This window comes from Balaenoptera acutorostrata, chromosome 7, assembly GCF_949987535.1.
Source record: "Balaenoptera acutorostrata chromosome 7, mBalAcu1.1, whole genome shotgun sequence".
In the NCBI taxonomy this organism is placed as follows: Eukaryota; Metazoa; Chordata; class Mammalia; order Artiodactyla; family Balaenopteridae; genus Balaenoptera; species Balaenoptera acutorostrata.
The window spans coordinates 75336085-75359989 of record NC_080070.1 but is presented as its reverse complement, the minus strand read 5'-3'; the positions used below and the strand labels follow the sequence as shown (position 1 = coordinate 75359989).

The 23905-nt window shown below is 34.3% G+C and overlaps 1 protein-coding gene across 1 annotated transcript in view; it reads right to left on the bottom strand.

Moving 5' to 3' along the window:
- The window catches only part of ABCB5 (ATP binding cassette subfamily B member 5), a 107875-nt gene that overhangs the window by 35043 nt on the left and 48927 nt on the right, over positions 1-23905 (bottom strand). The window contains 7 exon segments of the mRNA XM_028166952.2: positions 3946-4029; positions 8251-8328; positions 8523-8627; positions 9584-9727; positions 13826-13966; positions 17871-17976; positions 19399-19453. Of these exon segments, the coding sequence (XP_028022753.2) occupies positions 3946-4029; positions 8251-8328; positions 8523-8627; positions 9584-9727; positions 13826-13966; positions 17871-17976; positions 19399-19453 (713 nt within the window).

The following is a 23905-nucleotide window of genomic DNA, read 5'->3' as shown; positions in this document are numbered from 1 at the left end:
TGAGTAGTTTTCCCTGGCTCTTGATGGGTCGACATATGTTACTGATACCGCTCAACTTTTGGTTTTTTTGAGGAGTCGATACTGAGTTTGAAGTGACTTTAAAATTAGCTGCTATGAATAGTCTGTGTGGAACAACTGAAGGTGAGAATATTTTCAAAGAAGTTGAGAGATAAACTAGATGAGTATAACCTAAAATGTAATCTGCTAAGATGTATTACAACTGATGGTGGCAAAAATATTTGTAGAGCAGAAAAAAAAAAGGCTTAGTTGGACAAATTTACAAAGTTTGTGAAAATGTAAGGTGTTTAAGGCCTATTGTTATTCATTGTATTATTCATTAGCAAGTATTTTGTGGAAAATAAATGAATTTATCACACATAACTGGACCAGTAGCGAAGTTCATTTGCTCCTACAGACTTTACTATCTTTATTTCTTTTTTTGTCAAAAGTGGAAGCTGAATTTCTTGACTTGTCTTTCCAGACAACAGTTTGAGGGCTTAGCAGTGGTAGTTTCAGTGCAAAGTTTTGAGTTCAGGGCTGAGATTGAAATTTTTTTTTTATAGGAAGGACCACCTTTACCACTATGGTTTTGGATATTAGCTTTTGCTGTAGACTTGATAATGTCTCAATGAATTCAACCTAAAATTGTAATGCAAAACAGCAATTATATGCCAACCGTATACTGTGGTAAAGTGATTTCAATGACTACTCACATTGTTTGAATTATAAGTAATGTTAAGCTGTTTTATACACTTTCCATGTCAAAAAGTTAAACCAAAAAGTGAGGTCACCATTGTCCACGTAATGATACCCTAGCTCTACCTAATCAATTCACTGGGCTCTAGGAATTAATAAAGGAATTTTTTATTCCTTGGGACAATGTAACTGTAGTTCTGATGAGAATTCTTGGAACTAACACTGTGTCTGTCGGTATATCAAGTATACACTGTGGCGTCAATTACACACTTTCATGTGGACAAAAGTGAGGTAAGACTTCTGGTTGATGAAAAGGGTTTGCTAAAATATACAGAAATAATACTTTGTAATTTTGTGAAATTCAGTCTCCCAAAGAATTTAAAATGGCTTTATACCTTTAATAAAACTACATACTACACAGAAAACAGTCTGTTGACAGATGTACTGGCACTAAGCCATTACCTTGGGCTGAAATAATACCAGTTAAATTGGTTGTATTCAATCAACTATTTCAGGAATCATTTTGTCCTATAACCTTATTTCACTAACACGTTCTTCTCATGACTCTCAAAGTATCAGAACATCTAAAAATAGCCAGGAGCTTATATTTTTGGTGATTAGTAAGGGTTTCAAAATAATATTTACTGTTATTAAAGGGCTAGTTTATAAACATTCACCCTAATACATTTGATAAAATAACATGTAACTGAAATTACATGATGAAGAAACTGAGATGGAAATATCTTAAGTTGATATGATAGGATATATGACCCCAAATTATTGTATCCTGATTCATCCCTAGTGTGGTGTGTCTTTGTGAGAAAAGAAATAGTGGACAAATAGGATTAGTAAATAATCTTCCTTCGATAGAAAGAGAATCCATTCAAGTTAGATATGAATCTACCTATATATGGCAAAGCAAGGGTTTATGTGAATTATATGCCAGTAGACACAGTCTTATTCTTGGAATTCTTCTTTGGTTGCTATGCTTTCCAAATTCTGCAACTTTAAATGTGCCATCAGTATTCCAGCCATCTAGTGTTTAGCTACTACTTCTTATTTAATGAAAATGATTTGACTTGCCCAGAAGTTATCATGAGACCAACATTTACTAACTGAAACAGGAAAGTTTCAAATGATTCAAATAGTATTAGTCAAAGGCTTATAAGGAATCACACTGACAAATATTCTCATTAATTTTTCTTGATGAGAGACAACATTATGTATTAGAAAAAACTAATGGGTATTAGGAGAGTAATGTTGGTCTTTAGTATTAATTTGTTCTTTTCATTGAAGTAAATACTAAAAGAGATGTCTCACATATAAAGTATAGCTTATAGTAAGAATACCTATTTCACTGGATTCTTAAAAGATCTGAATGATGATAGGTAGTAAGAGAAAAACATGCACACAGCAAAGGAAAAAAACCCAAGTTTTGTAGAATGGGGATTCAAAGGGAATTATAGGGATTGATACTTCTGCCAAAAGTAGTGAACCATTGAATTTCTAAACACAGATGTTGTCATTTATCTGATTCTATTGTGCTATGGAAGATTAATGCTATGCTCATTAGTTAACTATTAAGTGAAATTTTATCCATCATTTTCTTCCCACTTATACAAGTAAAATCCAGCTCCTCAGCCTTACTTTAAAATTTAAATACTATCTAGTGAAATTTAGAGTCTTGTTTTCAAAATTATCAAAAAGAATTTCAGGAAGAGATGAAGATGATGCCCCCTTTCCTCTTGAGCTCTCTCTACATCATAAAATTAGTTTTCCAAACCAATACAGAAGCATGTGAATATTCATAATTGTACCCAACTTGTTTTATTCTCTAGTAATATAAATCTATCCTTGTATGTATATATTGAACAAAGAAGTCTTGCAAAAGTTACAAAAATTAGAATAGTGGCCATGTCCTGTGGAAATAGCTTCCAAAAGAAAATACAATTTTGAAGAGCCGTTTTAGTTGACAATTTGTTGCTCTGGTAGCAATACTGTAATCAACATTTCAGTATTTCTAAACAACAAAGAAAATACTTTTAAGATATTTCTGTCATTCGGAGGTGCATCATTGACTTTCCTTTTCTCTCACGTGAATGATAAGGAAAAAGGAAAGTCTATAATTCTGCTAGAGTTCTTATTTTAACAGAGATCAAAAACTTTATCTCACTTAAATTAAAAGTGGGAAATCATGTTTTGCATTCCTTTTCTCAATTATAGTTGAAATCCTGCTTGTAATATAAAGGTTAATTTTATTAAAATAATTGGAAGAAAACTAATAAATTACTCTTCATCTCTTCCACACTACTCTACTCCCCATAAATATTTAAGCGTCACTTTGACGTACATTATGCTGGTCATTCTGTCATTGATTTTGAATATGGTTCATAAACATGAATTTTATTTATACATATTGTGACCAGTCATGATCACACATATCTCTTTAACTTGATCTGTATAACAACTAGCACAGAACCATTTCCAGATACATATGAATTTAACGTTACATATTATGCTAAATAAGGTATTATTTTCTGGGGGGAAGGAAAAACTAAACTTCATTCTTTTATTAAAACTTCTAAGTTACGTGTGTGTGTTTTCATGTTGTTACTTTTTCTTATCTTACTATTTAATTCTGAGCTCTCTTCTCTAACTCATTCTTGGTATCTTCTTTCGTCCTCTGGTTTTCCTATTACATGTCCTAAATCTCCTTTATTTTTGGTTAAAAATGTCCAGAACTGAAAGGTTTCTTTATATCTTTCACTGAGAGCTCCCTGTTAGCCCTGAGACTTACCTGGTCTCCTTAATGATGTGGGTCATCTCAGCATAGCTCACATATATGCATAGACACATGTGTGTACACGCATGCATGCATACCATATACATATACCATTTAAAAATAAAAGCAGGGACTTCCCTGGTGGCACAGTGGTTAAGAATCTGCTGGCCAATTCAGGGGACATGGGTTCGAACCCTGATCCCGGAATATCCCACATGCTGTGGAGCAACTAAGCCCCTGAGCCACGACTACTGAGCCTGCGCTCTGGAGCCCGCGCCCCACAGCTACTGAAGCCCGCGAGCCTAAAGCCCATGCTCCGCAATAAGAGAAGGCACCGAAATTAGAAGCCCACGCACCCCAACGAAGAGTAGCCCCCGCTCGCCACAACTAGAGAAAGCCCGCACACAGCAACGAAGACCCAACGCAGCCAAAAATAAATAAATTAAAAATAAAAGCAATATACATACTCCTTGAATTTGTGCTATATCTATGGCTAATATTGTTGTCAAGGCTCCTGTGCTGTTTTCCTTATCATCAAACCAGGAGATACCCTAGAGAAAAAAGGGAATTAACATATGGTCATCAAAAAGATTCTTTTCTGACTTGCGATTTTGCTATATTAACTTAGAAGCCATTTGCCTGCCTCCTTATTCACAGGCCCTTAATTCTTGTAAGAACTATGGATCAAATAACTTGTTTCTTACTTCACAAAGATCTATATTTAGATACAAACTGAAGAACTTAAGCCCAACAGCTTGGACTCATTATGATGCTGCAATATTGTATAATAATCAATGTTTAAAATGGTCATTTCGAACCACAAAATAATTTGTAATTTTACTCCACAAGTAATTTGTGGAGAGCAGATTTTACTTAAAAAGTAAGGTAATGCACAACACAATTTAGAAATATTTCCAAACCTTTCTGTCTAAACATATAAATGATAAAAAATTAAAAAAAAATCTGTCTCCTTCTCTTCAGGACCCAGATCGGTGAGATTTTCCCTGACACTTCATATTCCCCCTTAGACCTTATAAGTACTGGGCCTTGTGGGAAGCTAAAGAGGCAGAAAGGCTGCTGTAAAAACCCTGCAGCCATAAAGCATGCAATTTGAAGGAGACAGGTCAAAAATACAAGCAATAAAAGCCTAATGTTATAACCAATTTCATTTTCAACAGCAAATAGAGATAGCACTTCTCAGCACCTCTCAACTTGAGGAATGCTGATTTCCTTTTATTAGTTATTGACTGTTTCCTCCCATGCACTCAAACCACTTATATCTCTTGTGGATTAAACTACATGCAGACTGTCTCTAAAAAATGACTAAGTTTTAGTGAGTGAAGAGCAAAAGAACTGTTGGCTTACTACAACCCAGCCAGGGCCCTGATGCCCAGGTTACACATTTTTGCCAACAAAGAAAACAAAAGCAAGAGAGATAGAAGGCTGTGCATTAATCATGCTGTTGTGTGAGAAGAAAGCCCCTGTAGAGGAATGTGGCAGCGGCCAGGGGGATTACAACCCCGGCATGACATCACTACTCTTTAAACCCCTGGATTGGGAAGGCGTCCCAAAGAGTTTAGGATCCTAGACACCCAAAGGGCATCTTATAGAGATCATGATATGCACTACACAGTAGCCACTTTGAGAATACAACCCGAGTCAAGAGCCTAACATATCGTGAACACACATCAGCAATGATAGTAACTACAGCACTCTTGATCTAGAAGACATTACCTGTTTTTTATCGTATACTAAAATATATAATTCTTTCTATATTCTTTCTATATTTCAACATGACATGGAATACACAAAGAATTTTTAGATACAATATAAAGTAAAAATATAGAAAAAGAATTTATCATTTACTATTACATTCCTGATTCTATAGTATAGTCATTGCTATAATACACAAGGCAAAGGATACATATATGACTAGTCTTAGTCTTTCTCTGATGTTCAATCAGCAAGATATCCAAAACTGCTTTTCAACAAGTCAGCAATTATGCACTCTAGGGACTGTTTTCCAGCATAGGCATTATATGCTAAAACGCTTAGCAGAGTTTCTCGAACACAGCTGGTACTGAGTAAAAATTAGCTTGCTTCTTCTCTTCCAGGTGGTAAAATGATTATAAGCTAGGCTAGCAGGTTTTCTGATACTAGTAAATCCATTTTTTTCCTGCCAATAATTCTATTAGAAATAAAAAATTACAGTAGCACTATCATAAGTGCGTGGTATGTCTTTTCTCATTTAATCATCACAACTCTATGAGATAGATACTACGAGTATCCATATTTTATATACGAGGAAACAGAGGTACTGAGAGATTAAGTAACTTGCCCAAGGCCACATAGCTGGAAAGAACTGAGGCCAGGATTTAAACCTAGGCAACCAGATGCCAGAGTTTTTAATTAACTATCCTGTTCTGCCTCCCATCTAACTGAAACGTTACAGGTGAGTTTCATGACATGTTTTTCCTGCTTCAGGATTTGTTACCTCAAATCCTTTTGGAAGTAGCTTTTTGAGAGTCCTTAGTGATCTCCACTAATGCCATCATCTTATGATTTAGTGACCCTCCACAGAAGCCCTAGCCAATCCAATTTAGAGAGAAATAGGCAAAAATAAACTTCATATCTTTTAAAAAACCTGATAGATCTATAGGTCAATATTTATCATTAAGAAATATAAATTTAGCTTTAAACGCAATAAGCAATGGATTATTTATAATCACTGAAGTCAGCAACAATTAGAACATTCTTTTCACCTGGAAGGATCTCAAGTCATCAAATAAAATAGAGATTTTATACCTACAAAAAGACCACACCTGATTCCATAAATACCTCTACTTCAACTGAGGTTTCAAAATGGTTATAAAAAGCACTGCAAGTCTCAGCATGATTTCTAAGACTTAAAATATCTTATCTTAGGGAAAAAAAAAAACCGGTAATAGGAGTTAGGGCAAAACTGTACATTAGGAACTTCCCTTACTACAGACAAAAGTGAAATTCGTTAAGACATTTATTGAGAAAAAGCCAAATACATTACTCTTTTCTTTCAATTTAAGAAAGCAAATAAGCAAAACGAGTGCTAAAGAATGAAGAGGGAAAACAAATGGTAAGCTGAAAGGGGCTCAGGTGAATTTATGGGAGAATTTAATAACATCTGCTGGATAGCACAGAGTTTCTGTCTGTTTGTCTTTTTATGTGTTTTGAAGAATAAGAGTTTATGGCTTACAGATTGCTGTATTCTTATGGGCAGAAGCTACTTTATCCAAGAATGTTACTGTCCTCCTGTTCACATGGCTAATGCTAGGCAAAAGAGTAAGGTCCAGTATCAGCCATCAGGATATTGGATTAACAATATCCACCGGTTTAACTGGCTTGTGGCCTTGGGACTCCTCCACCAAAAGCATCCTGTATTCCTCTAGAAAGAAAGTTCAAAGTAATGATTGGAAAAGTTAAAGTTTATACTCTTTTATTTAAAACATTCAGACATTCAGGGAACATTTTCAAAAGTTCCTGAAAATTGAAAATAAATGTCCTTGAATGTGTAAAAACATAAATACACAAAGAAAAACAAAAATGAGCAAAAATTGTCAACAAGTGTGAAACATAGTATTAGTTAATTAAAAATCCCACCTAATTTCATCAAAGATTTGAGGTAAAGACATAAATTGTTCATAAAAAAAAAAAACCAAAAGTACAAGCTTAATGTGAGCGAGACGAGATGTGCAGTCATTAAATCATTTTATGACCCTTCAAGTAGATTTTTGTTTTTCTGGATTAAGGAGTGTCTGCAGTTGTCTCTGACAGGACCTTTTTGAGAGAAGACATTAGGCACCAACTGCTTCAGAGCATTAAGTTGCTATGGGAAACCTCCCACTCGCTTCATTTTGTATCTTGCTGTCCTCTAAGAGCACACAAAGGCGGAGGAGTTTTGTTACTCAGCAGTCCTTTGAGCACTACTGCTAAAAGTCACAAGATGTAAAAACTGGTTTTGACGACTCGGCTGGAGTGACAGTAACTCTGCTTTTGAAAAGAAATGACCCTGGCAGGAAGCTATTTGCCCCTACACGGTGAGCTCTGGTGACAGAAAGTGTGGCAAAGGGCTTCGAATGATTACTGGCTTTCAGGGTAACCCAATATACCTTGGCCTTCTGAAAGAATTTTAGAGGTGCCAGTCTGAGACATTCCTGCCATTTGCCCCCAAGACTCACTTTTCAAGATTACTATTTGATACACCTAGTTTTAGTTATTTCACAGGAATGATCATCTGTGGCAAGCCGACCTGCCAGCTAGACTGATGTTATCTGAATTCAGAGAATGGCTGCCTTAAGAAGTCAGCAATGAAAAAACTTAAACTGTGCATATGGATGAGAACTATAGAAATTAACTCCTTTTTAAACATGTTCCCCAAGATATTGTAGTTCTTAACACCCCTTTTCAGTTTTAATTTAGCCTCCATTCTGATTCTAGAACAACTACATTATACATTAAAAAAGATTTGTCAAGATAAATGCAAGGAACAGGGAGTGGACTCTAAATCTTGTTTTCTATAAACTGCGTTTTTGAACATAACAATTTTGGACTTGCTTCTGTTAGAAAATACATTACAATAATTCTAATACAGTTGCTGCTTGGTACACAAAAATGATGCTTTTAAATGATCAAAGGAAAGGTTATGTCAAGAAATTGATGTGAAGAAAAACTAAAAGCTAGAATATTTTAAAACACATTTAAAATAAAATAAGAAAAAAACCCAGCTAAACACTGACCTGATATAACATGGCTTTAAATGCCAAGTGTCTTAATCTCATGGTTAAAATTTCCCCTGCTCTGACATAAAATAATCCCTGGAAAAGAAACAAACAAACAAAAATCTACATTTATTCTTCACTGTCTTATCTATTTCTTTGGAACATTTAGTTACTATATTTACTTATTTGCATTTTATTTAGTTATTATATTTAGTTACTATTTTTAACTCAAATAGGATGACATAAAACAGTAATCACGTACATATTTGTTTAATTCATTAAAAGTTTACCTGAATGAAATAACTGACAAAGCAAATAATACCCAAAATTACAAATATCATGGAATAAATTTCTGCATCATGCTTTAATGTGGTTTTATCATCATTTTCAAACATCTGAAAAGGAATAGATTTTTTTAATCAGGTGATTGGAGGAGAATATATTATAAAAGAAAGAAAAAACTAAAATGTCTATTCATCAGGATTTTAAAAATGAATTCCAACATAATAATTTCCACACATTTCTGGGGAAAAATTGCACCATTATTCTATCCTTTACATTCATTAAATAAAAAAAAAATTCACTACTTCAATAAAAAAAAATTCACTCTTAATTCTCTCACTTAAGCTATGTAAATATAGGATCAGACAAATGAGTCCTCTATCTGCTATTAATATCACCACATATTTTCGAAGAAACTATTGAAATTAGTTTTCTGATTGAGTTATTATTTCTAATAACTTCTCATAACTCAGGTTTCTTAATAGTCCTCTATTCAGAGTACTACCTGCAATATGAGACCTTTATAAATTTCTCTAGAAATTGTTCCTAAAATTAGTAGTTATACATATACTGGCATCTATGTTGACACAGTGTAGGAACAGTCCAAGAGACTGAAAACTTAAGGTGGCTCTAATAAGATCCGTGAATTCATCAGCTCTCCTGGGTTCCCCAGCACAATCCCAAACTCTCATTATTTTCTCTCTCTGAGCTGGCTGGTAATAAAAAATGGCCATTGTTCAGACCAGTTGAAAGAAAGAGTGGTCGCATTTGTCTCTTTTATTACTTCAGTGCTTTGGAATGCTGATACAGCACTGGAGTCAGAATTAGAAAACAAAGCAATTTCTTTACTGATTGCCCAGTCAACAAGGTCCAGCCAAACACTTCACAATAGAGGCTGGCTTATCCCCTGAGAACATTAGTTAACCTTTCTATCATGGATTCCACACTAGGGGTGACCTACTACACGTCCCAATTTTCCCCTTGCTGGGTCAAAGTATACCAGGTCTGTCCTCTCAGGTTACACTTTGTTTAAAATTTTTAAAAACATTAGCAAATAAATTTTACTTACAGTTACAATTTTTGCAAAGATGATGGAAAATACTGGATGAACAGTTCCATTTAGAACAGAAGCCAATATCCCCAGAACCACAGAAGGCCATTCAGACTTGTTTAATTTAAAAATTTTTAATAGAGTAACTTCAGGAAGACTTATCTATAAATAAAATACCTTAGTTATAACCCCAGTTTGAGAGCATAATGGAACGTAGAGAAGTTAGCCAATCGTGAATAAATCTATAATGTAAAATATCAAAAGTAATAGGTAACAGAGTAGAAAGTAGAATTTTTATTAGAAAAATTTTACTGCCCATATTACTGATAAAGATCTCAAAACATAAAATAAATTTTACACAAAAGTGACTATCTGTGCAACTTAACACCTTTTGGCATTTCACTCAGTCACTATCATTAAAAAAGTACAAATTAACCCACATGTTCTGAGAGCTAAGACTCACAGAAGAAATGACAGGCATATTTTCCTTTACACCTGTTAAACTGGATTGAATATCATGCTCTAGCATAGCACAAGATCTAGATAGGAACTAAGCAGAGACAAAAGATAAAAGTTTTCCTAGCATTTTAAGCTTGAAAGTTTTCTAGTTTTGTGACTTATTTATGGAAACATTTTTCTAATATCTTGGTTAAAAGCTTGTTTTGGGGTTCCCATTTATAAGTTAAGTGCTGCAATATCTGAACATATTACTTACAGTCACCAAGCCTCAGTTTCCTTACCTTTCTGAGGAAGGTATCAGTTCCTATCTTACAGGATTTAAAAAAAAATTATTTTATATTGGAGGATAGTTGATCTACAATGTTGTGTTAGTTTCAGGTGTACAGCAAAGTGATTCAGTTATGCATATACCCATTCTTTTTCAGATTCTTTTCCCATACAGGTTATTACAGAATATTGAGTAGAGTTCCCTGTGCTATACAGTAGGTCCTTGTTGATTATCTATTTTATGTATAGCAGTGAGATCCCAAACTCCTAATTTATCCCTCACCGCCCACCTTTCCCCTTTGGTAACTGTAAGTTTGTTTTCTAAGTTTGTGAGTCTGTTTCTATTTTGTAAATAAGTTCATTTGTATCATTCTTTTAGATTCTACATATAAGTGATATCCTATGATATTTGTCTTTCTCTGTGTGATTTACTTCACTTAGTAAAATAATCTCTAGGTCCATCCATGTTGCTGCAAATGGCATTATTTCATTCCTTTTTACGGCTGAATAGAGGATTGTTTTTATTTTTTTATTTTATTTTATTAAATTTATTTATTTTATTTATTTATTTTTGGCTGCGTTGGGTCTTCGTTGCTGCGCGTGGGCTTTCCCTAGTTGCGGTGAGCGGGGCCTACTCTTCGTTGTGGTGCGCAGGCTTCTCATTGCTGTGGCTTCTCTCGTTGCAGAGCAATGGCTCTAGGTGCGTGGGCTTCAGTAATTGTGGCTCGTGGGCTCTAGAGCGCAGGCTAAGCAGTTGTGGCACACGGGCTTAGTTGCTCCACAGCATGTGGGATCTTCCCGGACCAGGGTTTGAACCCCTGTCCCCTGCATTGGCAGGTGGATTCTTAACCACTGAGCCACCAGGGAAGCCCGAGGATTGTTTTTAGAATTAAGCTTAACTCAGTATTTGCAAACAGTAAGTACCCAATAAATGGTAGCTGTTGCTGATGTTATTATGAAAAGAAGGATAATGTTATGCAAAATCCCAGATCGTATACAGAGAAAGAACACTGCAAGTAGCTCTGGTATCTGCCAGTCTTTCCTGGGATCCATGGAGGGTGCTATGGGGAGGTAGTGGTCACAATGATCAGAGGATAAATAACACAATGGTGAATTCCCCTTACTCTTGTCTGGAATATGTAGGGGATTTATTTCAGAAACTTAAAAAATCTTATGAATAATTTTGTAGTGAGTAATTATTTTGAATAGGAAAGTAGACAGCAAACTACGAGGCATTTCACATGTTAAAACTTCCTCACGGCATTCACTCTTGAAGTAATGGCGTTTATGAACCTAATAACCAGAGAAAGACGTCAGGAAAGACTATAAAATAGTTTATAATTCTTGCTTTAATTTTAGTCTGGCAACTATATTAGAAACTCCATTGTTTGAATAAAAGAACATTTAAAATTCTAAAGCCTTTAAAGTCTATTTTCAGGATGGCTAAACCTGGGGTTACTTAATAATTTGATTACCAATTATCTTTCTTTCTGAAGTTTTCTGAAGATTATCATCATAAAGAGCCTTACTTTTCAGTTAGGTCACTGTCCAACAGAATATACAGAAATTTAAAAAGTTCCATTCCAACTCTTTGTGGAGCACTAAATACAGATTTTCTTTTTTGTTAAATTCTTTATAAAATTACGTCATTTTGTAAGGAAACTAAGGCTTAGCATGTCCTAGGAACAACACCAGTAAATTACAGAGCCAGTAAATGTAGGAGGGCTGTCTTGCTCCTACAGAATAATCTACCCTTTTGCCTCTAAAAATATAAAACAGATGGAAAAAAATGGGTATTACTTAAATAAAGTTATAAGATAGAAAAGAATAAAATGAAATAAGGTAAAAACAAAATGAAAATTTTTAGTAAAATCATGAAGGACTCTGTGCTACCTAACTGTGTTACAGGTTATAGCATGTTTTAACAGAATTTGATATAAAAATATATGAAATTAGAGGCATTTTGTAAAGAGATATGAAAAGGTTTAAAAAAGCTAAACAAATCTCTTAAAGATTTTAAAATTTAATCTGATATGTTTTAGAGCTTTATTGCATTATAATTTTCATGCAATAAGCTGCACATATTTAAAATGTACAATTTGAAAAGTTTAGACATAAGTACACACCCATGAAACCTTCACCACAGTCAACATAGTGAACATATCCATTACCCCTGTAAGTTTTCTCCTGCTTTTGTATTCCATTTCTTCCATACTTCTCAGCTGCCAGTGCTCTTCCACTAAAACCACTGATGTGTTTTCTGTCACTATAGATTGTTTTGCAATTTCTAGAGTTTTCTTTTAATAAATGGAATCACATAGTATGTGCTCTTTTCATCTGGATTCTTTTGCTCAACATAATTACTTTGAGATTTATTCATTCTGTTGCATGAATTCATATTTCATTCATTTTCATTGCTGAGCAGTATTCCATTGTATGGATATACCACAATTTATCTGTTGACATAAGTTTGGGTCATTCCAACTTTTGGGCTATTACAAATAAAGCTGCTATAAATACCCACATACAAGACTTTGTGTGGACATATGCTTTCATTTCTCTTGGGTAAAAACCTAGAAAAGGAGTGGCTGGATCATAGTAGGTGTATGTTTAACTTTTTAAGAAACTGCTAAATGATTTTCTGAAGTGGGATTACTAATTTTTTATTCCCACCAACAAAATGTGGAGTTCTAGATGCTCCTCCTCATCACCAATACTTGGTACAGTCTTTTTAGATTTAACCATTCTAATAGGTGTATCATGACATCTTGCTTATGATTTAATTTGTATTTCTCTAATGCCTAATGATTTTAGGCATCTTTTTGTGTGCTCATTTCCCATATGCACATCTTCTTTGGCAACATGTCTATTAAAATCTTCTGCCCATTTTTCAATTGGGTTATTGGTATTTTTATTACTGTGCTTTGGGAGTTCTTTGTATATTCTGGACACAGTCCTTTATCACATATGTGACTTACAAATATTTTCTTCCAGTTTATGGCCTATGTTTTCATTTCTTAAAAAGTTTTTCAAGGAATTCCCTGGCGGTCCAGTGGTTAGGAGTGGGGAAGCAAGCATGGAAACAAGTGCTCCTTGCCCAACTGAACAAAGCTATTAGGGTCATACCCTGGGATTGGAAGATTGGATCCCGTACATGCTAGTGCTTATCTGCATCCGGTGAGTGGAGATAAGCATGACTCAAATATATGACTCAAATTGATCTTGAGCATCACTCTTTGTGATCTGTACCACACCTCCTGAGCCAATGTTTTTACCCATGTTTTGCCACATAGGAAAGGATTTTCATGAGATTTCTTGCCCCAACAATTTCCTCTGACATAAATGCAGTCTTATTTGAGGGCCTGTTTCTTATAGTGTCACAGTGATGTTAGATTGAAGTTAGGGAAAGAATTTGGTTTGGTAAACTTAGTGCTATAATAACATTTTATTGTAAATAAGTTCTAAATGTTATAATGATTGTATGAAAATTCATTGGAGAACATGTTGGTAACTTGTGGATAGTTGAACCATTACCTCTTTATTTTGGATGGATTCCTCAGACTTGTCAGTAAAGTCTGACTTGATGCTATTCATAGAGCACAGAGGAATTGAGCTGATATCTTTTTCAGTAGAATATGCCATTGAGTTCATCTGTTCATCAGCTTTTTTAATATCCTAAATGGAGAATATACATGTTACCACTAGAAGAATGCCTTAAAAATTCAAAGCAAGTTTATTAAGCATCCCTCTAAAATTGTACTGCCTCTGTTATTGAAAGTGGTGTATCCCTGAGCAGTTCTTGCTAAAGTTTTCAGACTCGTTACAGAGACAGTAAGCCCAACTCATACGAAAATGTTAGTGAGTAACAATAGTTTTTATTGTGCCTTTTCCCCCAAAGACCTGTACAATTAACTAGAGAAAACAATGTCTTAATTCAAAACAATTATTCCACTAGCAAGGATGGATCTTAGTAAAAGGAGTTTGTGAGGGAGATGACTCAAATATACCCTCTCTCTGATCCCTTCTTGCCAGCCTTCTCTGGAGCTTACAGATTGATAACATATAGCAAGGCAGTTAAATGTGAGGCTGGTCCTGGGCCTGAGATAGATCTCAGGAGACAATAACATTTTCCAGGCTTGCCACTGCTGCCCATTCCAATCTGACCAAAAAGCAAAATTGGTGGGGCCAGCTCCAAAAGAATGAGAAATTCCGAAGCCATCAAGTTAACCTTAAAGCTGCTTAAATCATAGAATAGGATAAAGTTCTAAACCAGATTGCTCTAAGTCTAGTTTTTGTTTTTCTTGCTACTCCAAGAAATAAGACCAGTTTCAGTGGAATAAAGGAGTTACATATTCTCTGCTTATCTGAATGTGGTGCGAGTAAATTTGTGACTTCCTCGTGAAGAGATGGGAGGAGGGGTGAAGACAGAAATGAAGAGGCCAGTTAGGGTGATGGTGGCCCTGACCGTGGTGGGGAGTAGAGATGGAAAGACTTAGACAATTTTAGGTGCAAGGGAGATGTACACGGAAGGCTTCCCAGGGACACTGTGATTCTTTAACAAGATTAACAACTGTTAATCAGCCATTTCAAACTACCATGAACTTTAACCAGCTCTCCTAATATCTTTAATCAGACATTCCTTTATGCTATCACTTTCTTTTTTTCAGTAAATTTCTCTACTAAGAAAGAAATTTTTTATTTGGCATTTTTTCAGGAGCTATTTACTTTGTGGCAAGTTTAAAATAAAATTTTTACTTCTCATAATAAAATTTTCTAAAGAGGTGCTTTAACAGATCAAAGACAATTCCTCTTCCTGAGAAGGCTGCTAGGCAAAATAACAATGACAAGAAGTTTTGGTATGTATGTATCTCTACCTGTTTTTATTTCATTTTTGTGTGAAAACTCACTAAAGGAAGCTCACAGACTCACTATGTCTGTAAATAATTATGTACATCCTAGATAAATAACTACAGCATTAAATCTGTACCTGATTACAGCAATAACCATGGTTTGAACTTTCCTTAAAAGTTTGACTGGATAACAAACGCTAATGCTAAGAATGGTGATATAATAAAATTTATTATGCTAACAATAATTCTAGGTACTTTACATAATTGAACTCATTTAATACTCAATGTAATTAATGAATATGTTATTATTATTTTCCTCACTTTAGAGTTTAGAAAACTGAGGCACAGAGAATTTAAACAACTTACCCACAGTCCAAAAACTATTAAGTGGCAGAGTAAGGATTTCAACTTGCTGTGTCTCCAAAGCTTGTGACTGTAACCATTTTCCTATGCTGCTTTTTGGGATTGATTTTCTTAGCAGCATTAACTTTGTAATACTTATGAAAATCATGAATTGTCATAAATTGATTCATTTGGACACTATAGGCAATAGTGGCAAATAAATGCATCCAGAGTTTCAGAAATGTGTTACTGTTTATGTAGATACCATGTATGTTATGTTTACTATACATTTCCCAGAATATTAGAGATGTTCATTGAGTATTAATATTTAAAATTGTATTATTATATCAGAATGAACATTATTTTAGGTAATCAGAGAGTACTAATCCATTTTGAATAAGGTATTTTAAATTTTCATACACTTATACCACAAACATTCCATTTTTGTTTTCCTTATGTTGTGGAACTCTTTCACCTAACACCTAAAAATGGAGTTTTAGTTTAGTTATAATGAAAAATAAAGAAGTGTTCCTTCAAAGAAAGATCTGAGTGTAGTAGTTTTTTAAAATCTCAAAATAGAGTTAATTTGACTACAGTTATTTCCTTTTATTGTTACAATTATTAGTTTGAAAATATTGAACTTTATAACTTCATAAATTGTTAAGTCTACTATGGAATGAAAATCATGCAAATTCAACTGGCAAATAACATGTACATTTTATTTTTAAAGAAAAATATAGCCTAATATAAAATAAAATTGGAATTAAGCAGTTTTTAAATCAAGCAGTTTTTAAATCAATATAAGATTACATTTTCAAACTTTTAATTTTTTTTTATTATCATTGCTTTAGAGGATGTGTTTAAAAATCCTTCATTCTAGAATTGTGGAGAAAGCTGGGGTTTGAAATTCTAAGTTTGATGAGATGGAGACTCATAACTTTCTAAATTTCCTAATTTGTGAAATAATAATGTTGATATCAAAAATATAATCAGAAAGTTGAAGAAGTAAAATAAACCAAAAAAGGCTGATATTAGTTGTCTGCAGAAGACCACTTGGAAAGAAGGCTGCCTTCCAGACCAGGAGATGAAGGCAGAATGAAGAAGAGACCTAGAGCCTAGTCACTATCACTTATGTTAATGTGCCCTAATGAAAGAACCATGTGAAATTCAGTAGGGTAGATCATATGCATGCAGACATGTGGATCCTCAAAAACAGGAGTTTGTCAGTGTGCCTCCAGGATTATTGTGCCTCCTCTTCATTGCCTAATATGAGCTTTCTGGTCTACCTGTGAGAATTTGGTGTGTACACGGTATGGATATATGTGTGCATCCTTTCATTCAGCAGATAGATTTTGAGTGTGCCAAGCACTGGGGTAGGTGCTTCCGACACAGGAAGTCTCAGCCTTTTCATAATCTGACCTTCATTATCCAAATTTTCCATTATTCCTCCAACACTCATTACTCATGGAAGGCTGGTCTCCTTTCTGTTTAGTTACAAACCAAGTTCCTTATTACTTCCACATTACCTAGATTTCTCCTCCTTTTCCACCTCCTACCTTTATTTTTTAAAAAATTTTATTTATCTATTTTTGGCTGCATTGGGTCTTCATTGCTGCGCACGGGCTTTCTCTAATTGTGGCGAGTGGGGGCTACTCTTTGTTACGGTGCGCGGGCTTCTCATTGTGGTGGCTTCTCTTGTTGTGGAGCATGGGCTCTAGGTGCACAAGCCTCAGTAATTGCAGCATGCGGGCTCAGTAGTTGTGGCGCACAGGCTTAGTTGCTCCATGGCGTGTGGGATCTTCCCAGACCAGGGATTGAACCCGCGTCCCCTGCATTGGCAGGCGGATTCTTAACCACTGCGCCACCAGGGAAGTCCGCCTCCTACCTTCTTGCCTTCAAGATTTCTTCATGAATACTTCCATGGTTAATCTAGTTCCCTATATCCCCATCAATCTTGCTTCCTATTTCTACAACTTGTAACATCTGTATGCATGATTCTGCATTTTGCCTCTGTAGCTAAGTTTTAAGTCTTTAAGTAGGGATTGTGTGTTATATTTCTTTGTGTTCTAACAAAAAGATCACGGAATATAGAGTTAGATTGTTCTGGATCTGCCACATACAAGATTTGAAGCCTATTTGTAGTGTGCCTGGCAAATATTAGGTACTATGTAACAATTATTTCTTTAACTTTCATCATTATCTAGCACAATGCTGAGGATATTAGACTCACTGAATTTCTTCACTAAGGAACTATAAATAAACCTTGGTTGCCTTGTGAAACCTAAGATTATAATTCAAGACTTCTATTTTCTAGCATGGCGTGATTTCTGAAAAGTCAAAAAAAAAAAAAACCCTGCAAACATAACATTATGTCATGTAAACATTACCTGTGACATTGCAAGTGAATAATATAGACCTTGTTTTGCCATTAGTTCAGCATGTGTTCCTTTTTCCACCACCATCCCATCTTTTATAGATGATTTTGAGTAGGGTCTTAATGAAAGAATAGAAGTTTTCCAGGGAGAAAAAGATGCGGGGTAATCATGATAGAGGCTACAGCAAATCAGGCAGTTGGGCTTAAAAGGGCATGCATTCAACAGGTGAATGGATAGGTGCACATATACAATGGAATATTACTCAGCCATAAAAAGAATGAAATAATGCTATTTGCAGCAACATGGATGGACCTAAAGATTATCAAAGTACGTGAAATAAGTCAGACAGAGAAAGATAAATATCATATGATATCACTTACATGTGGAATCTAAAACTTGATACAAATGAACTTATTTACAAAACAGAAATAGACTCACAGACATAGAAACAAACTTATGGTTACCAAAAGGGAAAGGGTTGGGGGAAGGGATAAATTAGGAGTTTGGGATTAGCAGATACAAACTATTATATATAAAATAGATAAACAACCAGATCCTACTGTATAGCACAGGAAACAATATTCAATACCTTGTAATAAACTATAATGGAAAAGAATCTGAAAAAGAATATATATATATACACACATATACATATATCTGAATCACTTTGCTGTACACCAGAAACTAACACAACATTGTAAATCAACTATACTTCAATTAAAAAAAGGGCATGGATTTGTGAAGAATATTGAGGTTTACATGTAGCAGAGTTGTTTGAAGAATGGAAGGTCTGGGGCTAGGAATAGAATTTAGGGCTAGTTAATGTAAAGCAATTCTAAAGAGTGTTTCTTCTGTACGGAACAGAATTTATGGGAAGTTTATGAATAGGGGAATGGTGTATATAAATGAAATTTGTTCTTTACAAATTATCCATCACTCTGTATTTACATATGGTTTCAGGACTTTTAAGGTCTTTCTAAACCCTTAGATTCTATTTTTTCCATACAAGCTATTTTATCATGTTTTTGAGATTTAAGGGGTTACAAAATAATCAAGGTAAAAATGTTGATGCTGTGGTAAATAGCTACAGACATAATAGTTTGAACTGTTTTTATTGCTTTTTTTTCTCTTTTTACTCCTTAAGACAACTTAATTTATATATACATATGATTAATTATTAACTACACATGGCAAAAATAATTATTACTTTTGAAAATATCTTACATTTTAAAGAATGTTAGAGTTTAAAAGGTTCTATAACTAACAGTTCTCTGGTTTTGCTCACACTGTCCCATGAGCTGATTTGGAAAGTATGCTTATTTTCCTCTAAGAAATAGAGAAACTGAGGCTCAGGAAGTTATGTAATGGATGTCAGTCCACATAGCAGGCAGGTGGTAATGCTGAAACGCACACTCAGGTCCTTTGAATGCTTTAAGTCCACAAACCCCACTGCATCTCTGTGAGATGTCTTCCTGTTAATGTGACTAAAGCTCTTTGCATTGACTGCTTCTTAAACCCTGCAAGTTTTCTTTTCCTGTACCTTACACCAGCACTAAGTGTAGGCTTTTCATTAGGCCTACTCTTTTTGTACACTTCTGTAAACAGTTTTACACATGAACAAAGTAGAACTATTTAAACTCCTTGTGTTGAAATGCAGGTAATGATGAGAATTACTGATCCTTAAGAGTGATCTTACAATACTGAGCATGCATACCGAAGAGCTATTTTCAATTCTATAATATATACTTCATTTAAATAATATTTATAAACCCTACTCTCTAATAGTTTATACAGTATGATTTTAAAAATGGGTGATTTCTGAATTTTGTAAAATATAAAAAATAAATATATTGGGAAAGGAGAATACCAAGGCAGTGCCTCAAAAACTGAAGAGTCAATTGTATAAAATAAAAGACCGAATTTTCCTTTGAACCAAGATGGAGTATCAAGGATAAGATTTATTCTCCCACCTGAAACCAAGAAAACAATTGGAAAAATGGTTTTCAAAACACTGAATATTTATTAGGCAATGAAGCACAGTGATCCCTTGAAACACAGAAGGTGAGAACTACAATTGCCCCAGCTTATTTCCTTGAAAGAGTTTTCAGGGTGCAGTGTGTGGAGGAGGAATGCAAGTGGAGCTGGTTGACTTGCTGAGTTAAGGAGGTGGGGTTAAGGGTCTGGGAAGACCAAGACAGCAAGAGTTCACAGAGAAGAGTGCTAGAGAGGAAAAAAATGCAAAGAGAACTTGGGAAACCTTTAGAGGATCCCTCTCAAGTATTCAATGGAGAACTGACTGTAGAAGAATGTGGAAACTACTCAAGGCTAGAGAAGGAGGCACCTGAAAGGATTAGAGGGTATCATACCTGTTCCAACCAGCATGACTGTGAAACTTTATAATTCACAGGGGCATTGGGTAGAGTACTCAAAAGAGTCCTGCCTCCATAGTGGAGAATAACTTGCTTTAGACTAAAAATAGCTCTGGTCTAGCCTAACAAAAATTAAAAGCAAAGAAAAAAATGTCAACTTGTTTCTAAGTAACAGTTGCATCTCTCAGCAAAAGTCAAGAATATTTCTAAGAATATAAAAATTACCAGGATCCTACAAGGTAAAATTCACAATTTTTGACACCCAATAAAAAATGGCCAGGCATGCAAAAAAGCTAGAAAATACAACTATTAACAAGGAGAAAAATCAATTAATCGGGACTGCTCCAGAACTAACACAGATGTAAAATTTAGCAGACAAGGACATTAAGGAAATAAATAGCACTGGAAATGGTAAATACATGGGAAATTATATAATTTTTTCCTTATTATTTAAATCTCTTTAAAAATAATTGATGATTTAAGCAAAAAAAAAAAAAAGACAACAACAACAGTGAAAACAATGTAGCATTGGGTTTATAATACATGTATAAGCTTATAACACATGTATATTACTATTAGATAATTAGATAATTATAATAATAATAGCTTGAAGGCCAGAAATGGAGGAATGGAAGTGTACTAATGTAAGTTTTTTTACTATATGAGAGGTGATGTAATATCATTTGAAGGTAGATGGTGATAAGTTAAAGGTATATACTATAAACCCTAAACCCATCAATGAAATAACAAAGAGTTACAGCTAATAAACTTACAAAAGAGATGAAAAGAAATCATAAAAAGTACTCAGGTAATCCAAGTGAAGGGAGAACATGAGGAAAACAGGAACAAGAGCAGAAAAATAGCAAAGATGATATATTTAAATTAATTCATATCAATAATCACATTAAATGTAAATGGTCTAAATACTCCAATTAAGTCAAGGATTGTCAGACTGAATACAAAGCCAAGCACCAACTGTATGCCACCTACAAGAAACACATTTTTAAAATAAAGACACAAATAGGTCTACATTAAAAGGATGGAAAAAGACATACCATGATAACTCTAAGTAAAAGAAAGCTGGGGTGGGCTATATGAGTATCAGAAAAAGAAGACTGAGGAGCAAAGGACATAACCAGCGTAGAGAAGTTTACTTCATAATGATAGAGGGATCAATTCATCAAGAGGACCTGACAATCCTGAATGTTTATGCCCATCATAACAGAGATCCAAAATACATGACACCAAAACAGATACAACTGCAAGGACAAATCCAATCCACAATAATAGTTGGAGAATTCAATATCCCTCTCTCAATAATTTATAGAACAAGTACACAGAGAATCTACAAGGATAAACAAGACTTGAATAACACTATTAACCGACTTCACATAATCGATATTCATAGAACACTTCACCCAACAACAGCAAATGCACATTATTTCCAAGTCTACATAGAATATTTACCAAGATAGACCATATTCTGTGTCATAAAGGAAGTCTTAATAAATTTTTAAAAATTCAAGTCATACAAAGTATGTTCTCTGACCACAAAATCATTAAATTAGAATTCAGTATAGAAACATCTCTGGAAAATCCCAAAATGCTTGGAAACCAAATAACACTTCTCAAGTAAATGACCTCAGATTCAACCTAAGAAAACAAAGAGGGAAGAGCAAGTTAAACTTAAAGTAAGCAGAAGAAAGGAAATAATAAAGATCCAAGCAGAAATCAATTAAATATAAAGAAGGAAAATAAGCCATAGAGACATCAGTATAACAGAGAGTCCAAAGATAGACCCATACATATGTGGACAAACTGATTTTCTACAAAGGTGTAAAGGCAGTTCCGTGCAGAAAAACAGTCTTTTCAACAAATATTGCTGGAACAACTGCAATGTGCAAACAAAATAAAACAAAACAACAACAAAACAAACTTCTAACCATACAAAACACCATGAACAGAAATCAACTAAAAATTTATCATAAACCTAAATGTCAAACTAAAACTATAATACTTCTAGAAGAAAATATAGGGGAAAATATTTGTGATCTTGTATTTGGCAAAGATTTCTCAAGTAGAACACTAAAAGCTTGATTTATAAAAGAAAAAATGATAAATTGAACTTCTTCAAAATCAAAGACTTCTGTTCTTTGGAAGATCCTCGTAAGAGGATGGAAAGACAAGTCCCAGATGAGAAGAAATATTTTCCAATCAGTTATCTGATAAAATCCTTATATCCAGAATGTAAAGAATATATAAAGAACTCTCAAAACTCAAAGACAAGAAAACAAATGACCAATCAAAAAATGGTATGAGCATAACATGTGAACAGACACTTTAACAAAGAAGAGATATGGATGGTCAACAAGCACATAAAAATGCTCATCATTAGTCATCGGGATAACTCAGATTAAAAGAAAAATAAGACACCACTACACATTTCTAAAATCAAAATTCCTGGATATATCAAGTATTGACAAGTATGTGGAGTAGCTGGTATTCTCATATATTATAGGAACATAAAAGGAAAATAGTTTGGCACTTAATTAAAAAGTTAAACATACTCCTATCATAAGATTCACCCATTCAAATCCTAGGTATTTACCCAAGAGAAATAAAAGCTCATGTCCACAGAAAGACTTACACATGAATGTTCAGAGCAGCCTTACCTATAATATTTAAAACCTGCAAACAAACCAAATAACTCAAGTGGGCATCAATACCAATAGCTCAAACTGTGGTATATCCATATAATGGAATACTATTCACCAACAAAAAAGGAAGGAACTACTAATACATTCCACAACATGCATGAGTCTCAAAACAATTATGCTTAGTGAAAGAAGCCAGACAGAACAGGATACATACCGTCCGATTCCATTTACATAAAGGTCTAGAAAATACACACTAGTCTATAGTGGCAGTAAACAAATCAGTGGCTGTTAAGAGCCAGGGAAGAAGCGTTGGGAAGGTTGGGATGGAGTGATTACAAAAAGCATGTAAAAATTTTTGGGAGTGATTGGTTGACAAGCTTGACTGTGATGATGGCTTCACAGGTATACATATATGCCCAAACTTTTCCAATTGTATACTTTAGTATGTGCAGTTTATTGTAAGTCAATTAAACCTCAAAAAAACTGTTAAGAAAAAGAAAGTCAAACAAAAGAAACATCGGTATACAGCACCCCAGCTGGCCATTCTTGAAGTTCTGTAAGAATCACCAATGAGACTGAGACATTTTAATGAATGTTATGTAAATATAATGAAAAAGCAGATTGAGGAGCAACTAATTGCATTGTAGGTAGGAAGATTTCTTTTTCTTAACTTCAGCAAGGTCTGATAATGGACATATGTGAGTTTCTATAGATGATATTTATGTGTAACGTACTCTGCCGTAGAAGAGAGGTCTAAGTACTGCAATGCTTAGTGCTTCCTTTATTTTTCATATTGCCAAATATCAAACTGATGAGTGGATAATACTTGGGGAATGAGTTTTTATTCTTTGCTTTTTGTTTTCCTCAGTCTCTTATTTACTTTTATGTGGTAATTCTAAGCCTTGCTTATATAGAAGCATTCTTATGAATGGCATGAAAAATTAGTAAAAAATGTAATTAGCTTTTTCATTTTAGTTTTTTTAAATAAAATTTTTATTTTAGAATAATTTTAGACTTATGG